The sequence below is a fragment of the Austrofundulus limnaeus genome, unplaced genomic scaffold (assembly GCF_001266775.1).
Source record: "Austrofundulus limnaeus strain Quisiro unplaced genomic scaffold, Austrofundulus_limnaeus-1.0 Scaffold1682, whole genome shotgun sequence".
NCBI classification, from domain to species: domain Eukaryota; kingdom Metazoa; phylum Chordata; class Actinopteri; order Cyprinodontiformes; family Rivulidae; genus Austrofundulus; species Austrofundulus limnaeus.
In genome coordinates, this window is record NW_013954084.1 from 17,495 (window position 1) to 33,357 (window position 15,863).

Here is a 15,863-nt window from a genome sequence, read left to right on the forward strand (position 1 = left end):
GGATTTGCGCTTTCTAAAATTAAAATGCAGTACCGCTAATAATTAACTATCTACCAGTCATCACTATCTTGAACATCAGGAAGCATGGATTATCATCATTTAACAGTGGCAGAACATCATCTTACATTACAGTAAAGAAGTTCCCTAAAGAGTTTATTATTTTCTTGAACAGCAGAAAGGACATGCTGTCAGAGACCAACACCATGAGGAAACACAGTGTTGCAGCAGCACCCTCTCAGATAAAATAACAGAGCTTTATCCTGTGACTAACTGTTCTGTGTTACGGTGCTGAAATTGTATATATATTTTTTGTGTGTATATATGTTTTGTATATCTTTTGTTTTTAATGTGATGATCCAGCCTAGCTGGGCCAGCTAGGCTGGGTCCTCATGATGATCCAGCCTACCTGGCCCAGCTAGGCTGGGTCCTCATGAGGATCCAGCTGCCCATGAACTGAGACAGAGCCTTAGTCAGGTTAGGTTTAGGAGAGTTTGGACTTCAGTCAGCTTGGTCTGCCCAAATGTTTAGCATTTTATAAAGAAATGATTGTTATTCTCTGGGGCTGTGAGTGGTTTTAATAGTTTGACTGTTTGACATCATGTTATTGTCTTTGTGTTTGTGGTAGAAAAACAAAAGGGGAGAAGATCAAAACAAAAGAGTCTCATGAAGAGAGACGTCATGAAGTTGGAACAAGTCTACACTTTGGAGACCGTGGTGGTGGCAGACTCAGACATGGTGCAGTACCATGGAGCTGAAGGGGCTCAGAGGTTCCTACTTACTGTCATGAATATGGTAAGAGATTCATTTTTAAACCTTCAAAGTCTGCTGGAGGTTTCTTCCTGATTAGCAGGGAGTTTTTCCTCTCCACCGTTTGCTCAGGATGGGAGACTGTGATGAAGTGATTCAACACAATCTGCTGCTTTCTTCTTTACATTGTTCTTTTTATGTACAGTGTCCTGAGACAACGTGTGTTGGGACTTGGAGATATATAAATAAACTGAACTTGGTATTGCTAAGCTACATTGTAGCCACAGCTGCCCTGGGGCACACTGATAGAGGCGGGGCTGCCATGCACCAGCATCAGTGGACCCTCTGACCACCATCAGTAGGCAAGGGGGTTGAAGTGTCTTGCCCAAGGACACAATGACAGAGACCGATGTAACAAGGGAATGAACAGGCAACCCACTGGTTCCAGGACTCCCCTAACCCTAACCTGTTGGCATCACGATGGATCAGTGGTTAGCACTGATGCCTCACAGCAAGAAGGTCCTGGGTTCTGTGCAGAGTTTACATGTTCTCCTCGTGCTTGTGTGGGTTTAAGCAGGTACTCTTTCCCCCATAGACAAAAACATGTGCAATAGGCCCAGGCCTCCCTTGCAAAAGAGATTTGTAATCTCAGTGGGATTTGCCTGGTTAAATAAAGGTTAATAAACGATGGATGGATGGATGGATGGATGGATGGATGGATGGATGGATAGATTGAAAACCACTCAGACACAGCTGTCATGTTGTCATTTGTATCCTGTTTTGTTGTTTTAAACAGCTACTTTTACAATGTTTCATGAGATTTTTGAACAAAATTGAAGGTCTTGGCAAGATTAATGTAGTATGTTTTTTAAAAGGCTCATATTGAAGTAGATTTTAGGCAACAAGCTACAAAGATGTGTTCTGGAAGCTTTCAGATGTGCTGGTTTTTAATCTTCTATAATTCTTGTAATTGTTTGGCTATGTTCTTTTTAATCTCTTATCAAAAGAAATAGTTATGAAGGGGTTTTAAACAGTATTGTGCTAATTTGAACAATGAACTGTGAGTCTCCAGTGTTGTAATTAAGATTTTTCAAGTCAAATTCACGTCTTAGTCTGTCTCTTTTCTCTGTGTATAAAAAGATGTTTAATGTTTTAGCTTTTAGAGGGGCAAAAATCACCATCTTGTTCTGCTTTTTTCAGGTCAACAGCTTGTTTCAGCACCCAAGTCTGGGAGTTCAGATCAACATTCGAGTCACTAAACTGTTGCTGCTTCACAACCGCCCAGTAAATCTGACACACCTCCACGCAGAACCTTTTTTCTGCAACACCCAAACATTCCTATAACAAAACTACAGAATACAAAAAATAACTGGAAGTTTTAACTATGTAAAACAAGTGTGCATTTTAAATGGAGCATGTCATTGGCGAAAACATGATGTTTTCAAACAGCAGTTAAAAACAACTGTCCTTTGCTTCAGAGATACCCACAGAAAGATAAACTTTCGAATATAACACTGAACACATATTACATAAAAAAACATAAAACAAATGGCATGTGCGTATAACACAAAACACATCACTACATAAAAATAAACCAAAATAATTTAAACAACCTATAATTGGACATGAAATAATGAACAATGCACATGCTGTGTTTCATTAGGAGAGAGAGGGAGAGGGAGAAAATATTGGCCAAAAGTGGTGACATCATTGGATAAGAAATATTACCTTAGCATAAAAAAGCATTTGGGATAACTGGACATTTGTTGGCTGCTCAGTGTGTTCCCTAAGGAAATGGTCTTGGTGAGGCAGGGTTACGCTTAGACCGACCAGTAAACTGAGAACTTCGCTTTCTGGCTCAGCTTTTGCTTTACCACTACAAACCGGTACAACGCCCACATCACTGCAGACACAGCACCAATCCACCTGTTGATCTCCTGCTCCATTCTTCCCTCATTCATGAACAAGACCCTGAGATACTTAAACTCCTCCACTTGGGGCAGGACCTCCTCCCCGACCCGGAGAAGGCAGCCTACCCTTTTCCGGCTCAAGACCATGGTCTGGGATTTGGAGGCACTGATCCTCATCCCATCTGTGAACCGCTCCAGTGAGAGCTGGAGATCAGGATCTGATGAAGCCAGTAGGACCACATCATCCACAAAAAGCAGAGATGTGATCCAAAGGTCACCAAAAAGGATCCCCTCAACACCTTGGCTGCTCCTAGAAATTCTGTCCATAAAAGTTATGAACAGAATCGGTGACAAAGGACAACCTTGGTGCAGTCCAACTCTCACCGGAAAAGAGTCTGACTTACTACCAGCAATGTGGACCAAGCTCTGACACCGGTCCTACAGGGACCTAACAGCCTGTATTAATGGGCCTGGTACCCCATACTCCCGGAGTACCCACCACAGGAGTCCCCAAAGGACATGGTTGAGCGTCTTCTCCAAGTCCACAAAACACATGTAGACTGGATGAACTCCCATGAACCCTCCAGGACCCTGCTGAGGGTGTAGAGCTGATCCTGTGTTCCATGACCAGGACCAAAACCACACTACTCTTCCTGAATCTGAGATTTGACTCCTCTACAGGACCCCCGAATAGACCTTACCAGGGAGGCTCAGAAGTGTGATCCCCCTATAGTTGGAACACACTCTGCAGTCCCTCTTTTTAAATAGGGGGACCACCACCCCATTCTGCCAATCCAGGGGAACTGCCCCCGATGTCCACGCAATATTGTAGAGTCATGTCAACCAACACAACCCCACAACATCCAGAGCCTTAAGGAAATCCAGGTGAAACTTATCCACCCCCGGCGCCCTGCCACCGAGGAGCTTTTTAACCACCTCAGTGACCTCGGCACCCAAGATTGGAGAGTCCAACCCAGGGTCCTCAGGCTCTGCTTCCTCATGGGAAGACGTGTCGGTGAGATTGAGGAGATATTCGAAGTATTCTGTCCACCGACCCACAACGTCTCGAGATGAGGTCAGCAGTGCACCATCCCCACCATGAATAGTGTTGGTGGCAACCCCCAAGAGCACATATTGGCACCCTTATGTTTGAACATGGTGTTTGTTATGGACAATCCATGACGAGCACAGAAGTCCAATAACAAAACACCGCTCGGGTTCAGATCGGGGGGGCCGTTCCTCCCAACCACGCCTCTCCAGGTCTCACTGTCATTACCCACGTGAACATTGAAGTCCCCCAGCAGAATGAGGGAGTCCCTGTTAGGAGCGCTCTCCAGCACCCCCTCCAAGGACTCCAGAAAAGGTGGGTAATCTGACCTGCTGTTAGGCTCATAGGCACAAACAACAGTCAGGACTCATCCCCCCACATGTAGGTAGAGGGAGGCTACCCTCTCATTCATCGGGGTGAACCCCAACATTCAGGCACCGAGATGGGGGGCAATAAGTATGCCCACTCCTGCTTGGCGCTTCTCAGCACGGGCAACTCCAGAGTAGAAGAGTGTCCAACCCCTCTGGAGGAGACTGGTTCCAGAGCCAGAGCAGTGCATCGAGGAGAGTCCAACTATATCTAGTTAGAACCTTTCAACCTCACACACCAGCTCAGGCTCCTTCCCCACCACAGAGGTGACATTCCACGTCCCTAGAGCCAGCTTCTGTAGCCGAGGATCAGACCGCCAAGGTCCTTGTCTTGGACCACTGCCCAACACACATGGCACCCGACCCTTACGGCCCTCCCACAGGTGGTGAGCCCATGGGATGGGGGACCCACATCTCCTCTTCAGGCTGTGCCTGATTAGCTTCCATGGGTGAAAGCCTGGCTACCAGGCGCTCGCCAACGTGCCCCACCTCCAGAGTGGGGCCCCGGTGACCCGCATCCGGACGAGGGAACACTAAGTCCATCTATAGTACTCATCATAGGGGTCTTTGGACTGCACTTTGTCTGATCCCTCACCTAGGACCTGTTTGCCTTGGAAGACCCTACTGGGGGGCATGAAGCCCCCGACAACATAACTCCTAGGATCGCTGAGACACTCAAACCTCTCCATCACGATAAGGTGTCAGCCCAGGGAGAGGTAAATAGATAGTACATAAAAAGTACAAATACCAAAAGGCATAGGAAGCATCTACTGCATGCTATTAATTAAATCTGAATGGTTGCTATAGCATCAAGCAAGCAGGAGTGGTTAGGCAGCAAACAATTGCACAGGACCAAACAGTTTGGTTCACACTAAGAAAAAAACTACCACACTACAAATCAACAAAACAAAGAATCACAATACAGAACAAGAAAACACTTACACCCCCCCCCACAAGAAAACAACACAAAACAAGACAAGTATCACACACCTGATAGGATAATAAAATGTGAACGTAATCAGGTAAATTTTTATGTTTTTTACTTTTTGAATCAGTTGGTAAGTAAGTAAAAAGCTATTGGTCATTTTCAAAATATTGTCTTTTGTAGCACTGATTTGTATTTTAAATGTATTTTAGGTGCATTGGTTCTCAGAAATGTAAGACCTTAAACTTTCTAGGGTTTGTGACGAGTTCTGGTACCAGAAAGTCCATATTAATTTTAGCATCATGATTGTTTCCTCTCCTTAATAAACCTATGAAGTAAACAAACAAGAGTATTTGAGTATTATGGATAAATAAGGTTTTGCTTCTTTGTCTGTATCTGATCAGGAAAACTTATCGGTGAGTCATCATGGACAAAGGTCTCTGGAAAGCTTTTGCCACTGGCAGCATGGGGAGTTAGGGATGCCCCTGAATTTTGGTCCCAACAAGATTAGAAGAAGAATGTTTGACATTTATTCATTGGATACAGCTGTGTTGGTCACCAGGTAAGAAGATAAGTCTGACACAAGGTACTGTAAATAGCACCACAGAATATTGTCTTGTGTGGTCATATTTGCTCTTGAGTGATCATAACAGCCTGCCAAAGAGTGGCAACAGGAATAGTTTGTGTCCATGGTGGGAAAGATCAGCCATGATTATTACTTCCTGCCTTTATAGACCTGGAGGAATCTTCCAGGGGACTGGATTGGACTTATCTTATCTTATCTGTTTCAGGACTGATTTCTGTGTTCATAAAGATCAACCCTGTGATACTGTCGGTGAGTAATATTTGTGTTTTTTAACATAATTTAAATATAAATGAAAATGTACATTATTTGTCATCAATGCATGTTACCATGCAGCGATACATGCTCTGTATTTGATCCATCACATGAGAAACACCAGGTGGAGCAGCAGGCAGCTATGTGAGCGCCCGGGGAGCAGTTGGGTCTTGCTAAACGACACCACGACATGTGGGGAGTTGAACCTGTGATTTTCTGGTCCCAGTTTGGCTGCCCTACCACTACACCACAAACCCCCATCACCCCCCGTAACATATTGTGATGTTATTTAAGCAACACGGTGTCTCACTTGGTAGAGCTCTCAGCAAGAAGGTTACCAGTTCCAGTCCCAGCTGAGAACCTTACTGCATACTGTTTGCATGTTCTCTTTGTGCATTAGTGGGTTTTCTCCTGGTACTCTGGTTTCCTCCCACAGACCAAGAACATGACTTTTAGGTTAACTGGTAAGAATAAATTGTCTAAATACACTCACCGGCCACTTTATTAGGTACACCTGTCTAACTGCTCGTTAACACTTAATTTCTAATCAGCCAATCACATGGCGGCAACTCAGTGCATTTAGGCATGTAGACATGGTCAAGACAATCTCCTGCAGTTCAAACCGAGCATCAGTATGGGGAAGAAAGGTGATTTGAGTGCCTTTGAACGTGGCATGGTTGTTGGTGCCAGAAGGGCTGGTCTGAGTATTTCAGAAACTGCTGATCTACTGGGATTTTCACGCACAACCATCTCTAGGGTTTACAGAGAATGGTCCGAAAAAGAAAAAACATCCAGTGAGCGGCAGTCCTGTGGGCGGAAATGCCTTGTTGATGCCAGAGGTCAGAGGAGAATGGGCAGACTGGTTCGAGCTGATAGAAAGGCAACAGTGACTCAAATAACCACCCGTTACAACCAAGGTAGGCAGAAGAGCATCTCTGAACACACAGTACGTCGAACTTTGAGGCAGATGGGCTTCAGCAGCAGAAGACCACACCGGGTGCCACTCCTTTCAGCTAAGAACAGGAAACTGAGGCTACAATTTGCACAAACTCATCGAAATTGGACAAGAGAAGATTGGAAAAACGTTGCCTGGTCTGATGAGTCTCGATTTCTGCTGCGACATTCGGATGGTAGGGTCAGAATTTGGCGTCAACAACATGAAAGCATGGATCCATCCTGCCTTGTATCAACGGTTCAGGCTGGTGGTGGTGGTGTCATGGTGTGGGGAATCTTTTCTTGGCTCTCTTTGGGCCCCTTGGTACCAATTGAGCATCGTTGCAACGCCACAGCCTACCTGAGTATTGTTGCTGACCATGTCCATCCCTTTATGACCACAATGTACCCAACATCTGATGGCTACTTTCAGCAGGATAATGCGCCATGTCATAAAGCTGGAATCATCTCAGACTGGTTTCTTGAACATGACAATGAGTTCACTGTACTCAAATGGCCTCCACAGTCACCAGATCTCAATCCAATAGAGCATCTTTGGGATGTGGTGGAACGGGAGATTCGCATCATGGATGTGCAGCCGACAAATCTGCGGCAACTGTGTGATGCCATCAGGTCAATATGGACCAAAATCTCTGAGGAATGCTTCCAGCACCTTGTTGAATCTATGCCACGAAGAATTGAGGCAGTTCTGAAGGCAAATGGGGGTCCAACCCGTTACTAGYGTGGTGTACCTAATAAAGTGGCCGGTGAGTGTAGCTAAGTGGTTGTGTAGTAAGTTAATGTAAACTCAAAGGTTATTAAAATGTTCAGAGAGAACAGGATTTTGAGGAAGTGTTAAGTTCTTACTCTCATACGTCAGAACCAGATCAGGTGATGAAGAGAATGAAGAGATTTGTGAACGTTTTGAGTAAAACCAATTGACTATATTTAATTATTAAATGCTCTGTTTAAGCTATCACTTTCACATTTATGTGAGCATCATAATACCCCACTATTATAACTTCATCAGTATTCAGTAATAAGACTTTAAAAGGTCAATAATGATTATTTTATTCAGGTTTATTAACAGACAAAAGATTCAGTTAACAAAAGCCATGCAATGGACCAGATGTTTTCATTTCCATCTGTAGTCTACATACATTAAATAAAATTACAATCAAAATCAGTAAATGTACATTGAGTTAAAACTGCATTCAAAACCTAATGCAGATTTGAGTTATTTAATGTGATTTCAAACTTTTATTATATTTATATTTTATTAAAAAATCAAAATCTTGAACCAATAGAAAAACATGTGAATTTAATAATGTTGTTGGCACTCTTTACTTGAAAAATAAGGAGATTTTCACATTTTATTAATATTTTTATAAGGTTTATTTGAATTAGATAAATATGTGTAAATATTCATGTGTACCTGCTCGTGTGTGTCTTACAGGTATTGCTTATCTGGGTGGTGTCTGCAGTGCAAAGAGGAAGTGTGTGGTAGCTGAAGACAATGGCTTAAATTTGGCCTTCACAATTGCTCACGAATTGGGTCACAAGTAGGTCATGATCAAATGTGAAAATGTCCCATTTTTATCTCTGTTGTGTAAATCTATTGCCTGCTACACATGGATCATCAGCCCTGTGGATCAGCAGCAGGTTGTCAGACAGCTCAAAGTTTAAACTGTGGAAAGGGATTACAGGAACAGCTCTAAAATGGTTTCAGTCTTATTTAACTGATAGATTTCAGTTTGTTAATGTTAATAATGAATCTTCTTCTTACACTAGAATTATTCATGGAGTTCCTCAGGGTTCAGTGCTTGGACCAGTCCTATTTACGTTATATATGCTTCCTTTAGGTAAAATTATTAAACAGCATGGGATAAATTTCCATTGTTATGCTGATGATACTCAGTTATATTTATCCATGAAACCTGATGAATCCAACCAGTTCCTTAAACTACAAGCATGTCTTCCAGACATAAAAACATGGATGACTCTTAACTTTCTGCTTCTAAACTCAGATAAGACAGAGGTTCTGGTTCTTGGACCTGAACATCTCAGGGATCAACTTTGTAGCCTTTCAGCTCCTCTGGATGACATTAATCTGGCCTCCAGTTGTAATGTAAAGAACCTTGGTGTTATTTTTGATCAGGACATGTCTTTTAACCCCCACATTAAAAATGTTACCAGGACCACCTTCTTCCACCTGTGTAATATCACTAAAATTAGAAACATTTTGTCCAAAAATGATGCAGAAAAACTGATTCATGCATTTATCACATCTAGACTGAATTACTGTAATTCATTTTTTGAAGGATTCAGCAGTCTGTGGTTCCCTTAAAAGATCTGGGAGTGAATTCCACAGACGAAGAGCAACAGTGCAAAAGACTTGGTCCCCCATGGTTCTGAGCTTTGTTCTGGGGAATTGGAGAGGGCATGAGTTACCAGAATGGAGAGAATGAGTTTTATTGTGTGGAAGGAGCAGTTCTTTAAGGTAGAGGGTGCACTACCATGTATGCACTGGTGTGTCAGAAGACCAGTCTTGTTCTGGATTCTGGCAGGGACAGGAAGCCAGTGAAGAGAACACAGAGCTGGTGTGATATGGTCTTTTCCATTTTGATTTGGACAGTACCCCAAGTCTTTAATGTGGTACTGGTAATATATCCATGTGTCATCTTCAGCATGGGAATGAATCATGACGACCACCACACTAACTGCACCAGTCACTCACACATCATGTCTGGTGAGTGGATAAAAGGTAGAAACCCCAGCGAACTGTTCTGGTCATCCTGCAGCCGTAGAGACTTGGAGAATTTCCTCAGGTAAAAAGCAAGTAATTATTTTAGTGTGTACCTAATTAAGAGTATCTGTAACGTACCATAAAATGCAAATGTAAATTTGCTCCTATCAAATTATTCCTGAATATTTAATGGTTCTGTGCGGTATTTCATTCAGAAAAAAACACTTTGATTGTGTTTCTGTATCATCAGATCTGAAGCCAGTAGCTGTCTACGACACACAGACCCCAGAAACAGTCCTTGGGTCCCTCTGTCCTCCAAGCTGCCAGGGATGCACTACAGTGTGACTGAACAGTGCCAGATCCTGTTTGGAGCTAATGCTACGTTCTGCTCTGAAATGCAGGTACACTTTGTACATTACATGGGGCGGCTGTGGCGGAGTGGTTAGGGGAGTCGTCCTGGAACCAGAAGGTTACTGGTTCGATCCCCCCGTCCAGCCGTCTCAGTCGTTGTGTCCTTGGGCAAGACACTTCACCCACCTTGCCTACTGATGGTGGTCAGAGGGTCCGGTGGCGCCGGTGCATGGCAGCCCCACCTCTGTCAGTGTGCCCCAGGGTGTGTAAAGCGCTTTGGGGGTCCGGAGGGACTTGAAAAGCGCTCTATAAGTTCAGTACCATTTACCATTACTCCATCTTTATGTTAGAGTAAAGTTTATTCATCTGTCTGTTCATCCATTCACCCATCCATGTGTTTGGAACAAATGCTACATACTTTCTATTTTATTCCTTTATTATGTGAAGTTAAAACACCTTCATTTGTTTATACATCTATGATTTGTGGGGAAACTGGGCTGGTTTTAGCATTGTAGTTGTTTGTAGTACAGTCTGAGACGCTCCATCTCATTAAGCAAAGCCCTGACTCTACCTTTCACCAACCAGCTCACTGTCACCATCCAGGCCACCTCCATGAGCAAGGTTCTGCTCAGGTGTGTGTCTGAGTGTCAGTGTGTCCCTCGCTCTGGGCATGACTATGGGTGAACCGTCCACAGTGGCTTCAGCTGTTGTGGTTAAAAATAATAATTTGAAAAATCTGTTGTGATTATTATTTTTCTTTATTTAGGTTTTTTTTGTTTTTGTTTTTCTTAGTTTAAATTTCATTCATTTAAAAACAACACAAATTCAACATACAACAAAAACACAAATCACAAATTAAATTAAATGAAAAGAAGAAGAAAGAATCTTATAATCTCTACCCCGTTTTTACAAACAAACAAATTCTAAGAAAATATTCTTCAGTTTACAATAAACAAATAATAATTTCCTATTAAAAAAAGAAAAAAAACATACAAATTTTACATATAATAAATACAATATCAAAATAAAATGCAAGGCACCAGAAAGAAGAAAAAAATCCTACAATATCTGCCCCCTTTTTTTAAAAAGAAAAAAGATAAAATAAACAAATTAATTGTTAAGTAATAAAAACAAAACAACAATAATCCTCATCGAACAAATTATATGAGTACATAATAATCTTTTTCATATTTCTTCAATAAATCAATTTTAATCATTCTTTTTGATCTGGCATTTTTAACAGCACTTTCCAGTTTATTCCATAGTCTTATTCTTTGACGTACATCGTTCCTTCAAACTGGTTCAAAATTTAGTCTTCACAAACACCTCAATCCCCTTAAGATTATAACTACTTTGTCTTTTAACAAAACTTGACTGGATGTTTACAGGTAATATGTTCTTATGAGCCTTATACATGACCTGCAAAATATTATAATCTACTAACTCATAAAATTTCAATAACCTCAACTGACAAAACAATATATTTGTTGGGTGACTATAAGGTTTTCTGGTTATAATTCCTACAGCTCTTTTCTGTAAAAGAAAAAGAAAAATTATTGTTGTGGTGCTGTATATAAGTGCTTGTGTAACTGTGGGCGGCCAGTTTGTTCAAAACCTCCTGGGATATCTGCTGCTCAGCTTCGTCTCCTTCACCTCACTCCAGGAAGGGTTTGCAAGTTCTGCCTTTCTCAAGATGGCCAAAAAGGTTAGACAGTGGTTTTATCCCTGCTTCTGCCATGTTGTTGTATCGCGCTCATATTCCAGAACAATAGCATCTCTCTCCAGGAGGAAGTTTGCACAAGTTGCCTTTCCTCTGCCAATCAATCCCAGAGTTAATCCACGGGCAGCATTCTGCTGACGTCAAAACCGTAAGCATGCAGTACTCACTTCTGCATGCTTAGAACCACCGGAGAGGAGGCGTTGAAACAGAACGGTTGGAACCTGAAATGGAGACACATTTAGCCGAGGTGAGCCAAACTGCATACAGGTGTGCTGGTGGAGAAGGGGTACAATTCTCCAACCAGCCTGCCAGCTCTGACTCAACACTGTTCACCAACTATCCAACCTGTTAACCAGCTTAACAAGTCTTCAACCAGTCAGTTCACTCACATCAGACTCACCAGCTATCTCACAAAGGCTTTACTTCACCAACAAATTTACCAACCAGTTCAGCAGCTCTCTAATTTACTAACCATCTTATCAATTAACCCATCAACACTCCAACTTACTAACCAGCTTATCCTCTCCTAAGTTCACTATTCTACACACAACTATTAAACTTACCTGTTAGCTTACCAGTTCATCAACTTTAAAGTGCTTTTTGTAAAGGACGTCCTGGTTTGACTAGCTTGTTGTGGATTTAGCTGTGATTAAAATGTAATCAAACTGAAAGCTGAATCTGACACACATGACTTAACCCAATGATAAAACATAAAATCAAATCAACTTTAGTTATAAAGCATTTTAAAACAGCAGCTGCTGTTTTAAAGTGCTGTATATAGGGACCAAAAACAATAAAACAAATCAACAATAAAAAACAATCAAAATAAGCTAAAACAGACCAAGGTCTCATGCTAGGTTAAAAGCTAGTGAAGATTAGTTTTAAAAACAGGCAATGAGGAGGCCTGCCTGATGTGTGGGGGTTAGCTCATCCCAGAGGGTTTGCTTCGATCCGCTGACCAGCATGGGGTGGAGAGGCAAAACAAAAGAACCTTAAAACAAACCCTAAAATGCACAGGCAGCCAGTGGACAGAAGCCAGAATAGGTGTGATGTGCTCCTCTAACGTTTTCCAGTTAGCAAACAAGCAGCAGCATTCTGAGCCAACTGGAGCCATGCAACGGACTGGCCAGGGTTATTATAGTTAACTAAAACTAAATTAATAACCAAAAACATTTTAGTTAACTAAAATAAACAAAAAATAACTAAAACTGTATAATATTTTTACAAAATTAACTCAAATTAACTGAAATTATAGATAGAATATCCTCAGTTTTAGTGTTTGTCAGTTTACTTTGAGCTGTGTAGATTTTTTATAAAGTAGTTTCACATCAGCTGTGGGCAGCTCGTGGTCCTTAACAACACTTATTTACAATCTTTACAAAATTTACAAAAAACTAAACTAAAACTAAGCATTATAAATGCAATAATAACTAATAAAAATAAACTAAAACTAAGCATTATAAATGCAATAATAACTAATAAAAAATAAACTAAAACTAAGCATTATAAATGCAATAATAACTAATAAAAACTAAACTAAAACTAAGCATTATAAATGCAATAATAACTAATAAAAACTAAACTAAAACTAAGCATTATAAATGCAATAATAACTAATAAAAACTAGCTAATCCACTGTAAAAACGAACTAAAACTAACTGAATTAAAAGAAAAAAGTCACAACGAAATAAAACTAAACTATAATGAATAATCTGAAACTGTTACAACCTTGGGACTGGTTAACTCCAACATAAAGTGTATCACAGTAATCCAGCTGAGGTGATGAAGGCTTGGATTACTGTTTCAAAGTGCTGGTGGGAGGAAAGGCTTCACTCTGGAAGCTGTTTGATGTGGAAAAAACTCGACTAACGTGACAGTCCAGCTTCACATTACTGTCCATCTTAAACCCAGATTGTGACAGTAGACGTCACGTAGCCTGTCAGAGGACACAAATCAACAGGAGCCACTAGGGCCAAACACAGTAACGTTATATCAGGCTCCCTGTGTTCATCCAGCATGTTGGCTGCACTTTATTTCTGTTTTCTGTTTTCTCTAGGATCTCATGTGTGCTGGCCTGTGGTGTTTAGAAATGGGAGAGACTTCCTGCAAGACAAAACTTGATCCTCCTCTGGAAGGAACTGAGTGTGGAACAGACAAGGTAAAACACTTTTGATTTATTGTTTTTAATTTTTTTATTCTAGATTTACCAGATTAATAAAAGTAGTGCATGTGTAAAATGATGAAATCTTTGTGTTAGTGGTGCAGAGCAGGACAATGTGTCAGGAAGACTCCCATTCCTCAGCATGTGGACGGAGACTGGAGTTTATGGAGTCAGTGGAGTATCTGCAGTCCAACCTGTGGTACTGGGGTCCAGTTCAGACAGAGGAAATGTGACAACCCTCCGTATGTCACTGGTGATGTATCCTGTGTCTGTCTGCATGTACAAAATGACACACAAAGAAACAAATACACACAATGTATCACTTACCTACTGCTGAAGACATGATACTCAGAACCCAGATAACTACAGAGCAACAATGTGTGAGACCCTCAGGACCTACATGTTCTTAACTGGTTACCAGCACAACAAAAACATGTTGGACAGGAAGCTATGATGCAAAGACCAATTTCTTTTCAACAAACCAGTAGGTGACAACCAAATATAAAAAAATAAATATAAATTAATTAATTATAAATAAATAAAAAATTCTGCTGTAATTGCACATCTGTGTTTATTGTCTGCATTGTGATACTTTACAGTTAACAGTCTGTTGAGATTATTTTGTGCTGAAAACAGGCAGATTCTGATTCCTAATGTCTGACAGTCGACTGTCTCTAAAACAAAACATATTTTTTATTCTTGCACAATTCTTTATATAATATTTTTTATTATTAGTAGTCATATCATTGCTACTCAGTGTTATTTTTGTTTTGTGTACTTATAGTAACCAGTGTGTGAACCTCTGTACTGATGCTGCTGTGACACCTGAATTTACCCTCGGCGGGACAATAAAGGCTATTCTATTCTATTCTATTCTATTCTATTCTATTCTATTCTATTCTATTCTATTCTGTCCAGAGAGTTAAACAAAGTAAAATACACAGGTCAAGAACAGCAGAAAAACTGAGGATAAAGGGAAGTACACACAGAGGCAGATGTTGACCAGCAGAGGGCCTGGTCACAGCGTGGCTACCAGGTCCTATCACCACATCTGTCTCTACTTTTCAGATCAACAGATACAGTTCTGATACACTCACAGTATGATTGATTAGATCCTCTGCTTGTACTTGGTGTGGGTCTGAAAATATTCAAACTAAAGTTTCTTTCAGGCGGAGCAGCTATCCTTCTCCTGTTCAGCTTCTAAAATACATCATTTTTCTTTTTAAGCAAAAGAGGTCTTTATGGTTCAGGAAATAGTTTGGGATCCCCAAAGAGTAAAAATATCTTCCCAACACCTTGAAAACATGTTAAAGATGTTATAAAATGTGTGGGAGAGAGGGAGTGTTAGTTTGTGCCTAACTGATGTCTACTGTAGAGAGTGGACCATGAACCAAAATATCCTGATAAGATTATCTAACATGAAGTCTCCCCAAAAACACTCCAAAGGTGGCACCAACCTACTCACCTCGTGTGTCTCACAGATATTAACTTATGTATAGACATGTATTAAAACAACAAACATGCCATGTGTGAAACCTTCTCTCTCAGGATTATTCAATCAGTGGGATTAAAACTAATCTGCTTTCTGAAACACAAATGTAAAAATAACTGTAACAACTACTGTAAAAGGTTCAAATCAATGCACTTATTCCAGACACTCAGTCATGTTTATTGGACTTATTAGTTGTACTTATTACTGCTGGTTGCAGATGATGTAGAATTGATGTCATGAAATGCAGATGGAGGCAGGAAGTAAATGAAGCCATGTTTCCTTCTGTTGATTCAGTGTCAAAATGTCTAAACTCTGTGCCGTGGACAGTTGTTAGAGCCGCTCTAATCAGGAGAAATATCAAAGTTTCTCTCATGTTCTGAAACTAGTGTGTCACAAGATAGTTAAATTTTAAAAACTTGCAGAAAAAACAGGACAAAGGTGGATCAACAATCTACGCCTAAAAACAGGAGGTGCAGAAGTGAACATGGCAACAGTTTGCAGCGACACTTTCTAACAGCTCAGGATCGTATCGTTTAAATCAGAGATTCTTAACCTGTGGGCCACAGCGCCACCTTCAGGGCCTCAGAAGAACAACAGTTTTTAACTTTGGGCCACAGAGGGCCG

General features: G+C 41.0%; 1 protein-coding gene across 1 annotated transcript in view; it reads left to right on the plus strand.

The window, feature by feature from the left end:
• Positions 1 to 15,863, plus strand: part of adamts17 (ADAM metallopeptidase with thrombospondin type 1 motif, 17) — a gene marked incomplete in the record, with an annotated part of 49,581 nt that overhangs the window by 10,192 nt on the left and 23,526 nt on the right. Inside the window, 9 exon segments of the mRNA XM_014033265.1 lie at positions 626 to 792; positions 1,948 to 2,031; positions 5,403 to 5,560; positions 5,790 to 5,833; positions 8,226 to 8,331; positions 9,457 to 9,597; positions 9,766 to 9,916; positions 13,643 to 13,744; positions 13,844 to 13,989. Of these exon segments, the coding sequence (XP_013888719.1) occupies positions 626 to 792; positions 1,948 to 2,031; positions 5,403 to 5,560; positions 5,790 to 5,833; positions 8,226 to 8,331; positions 9,457 to 9,597; positions 9,766 to 9,916; positions 13,643 to 13,744; positions 13,844 to 13,989 (1,099 nt within the window).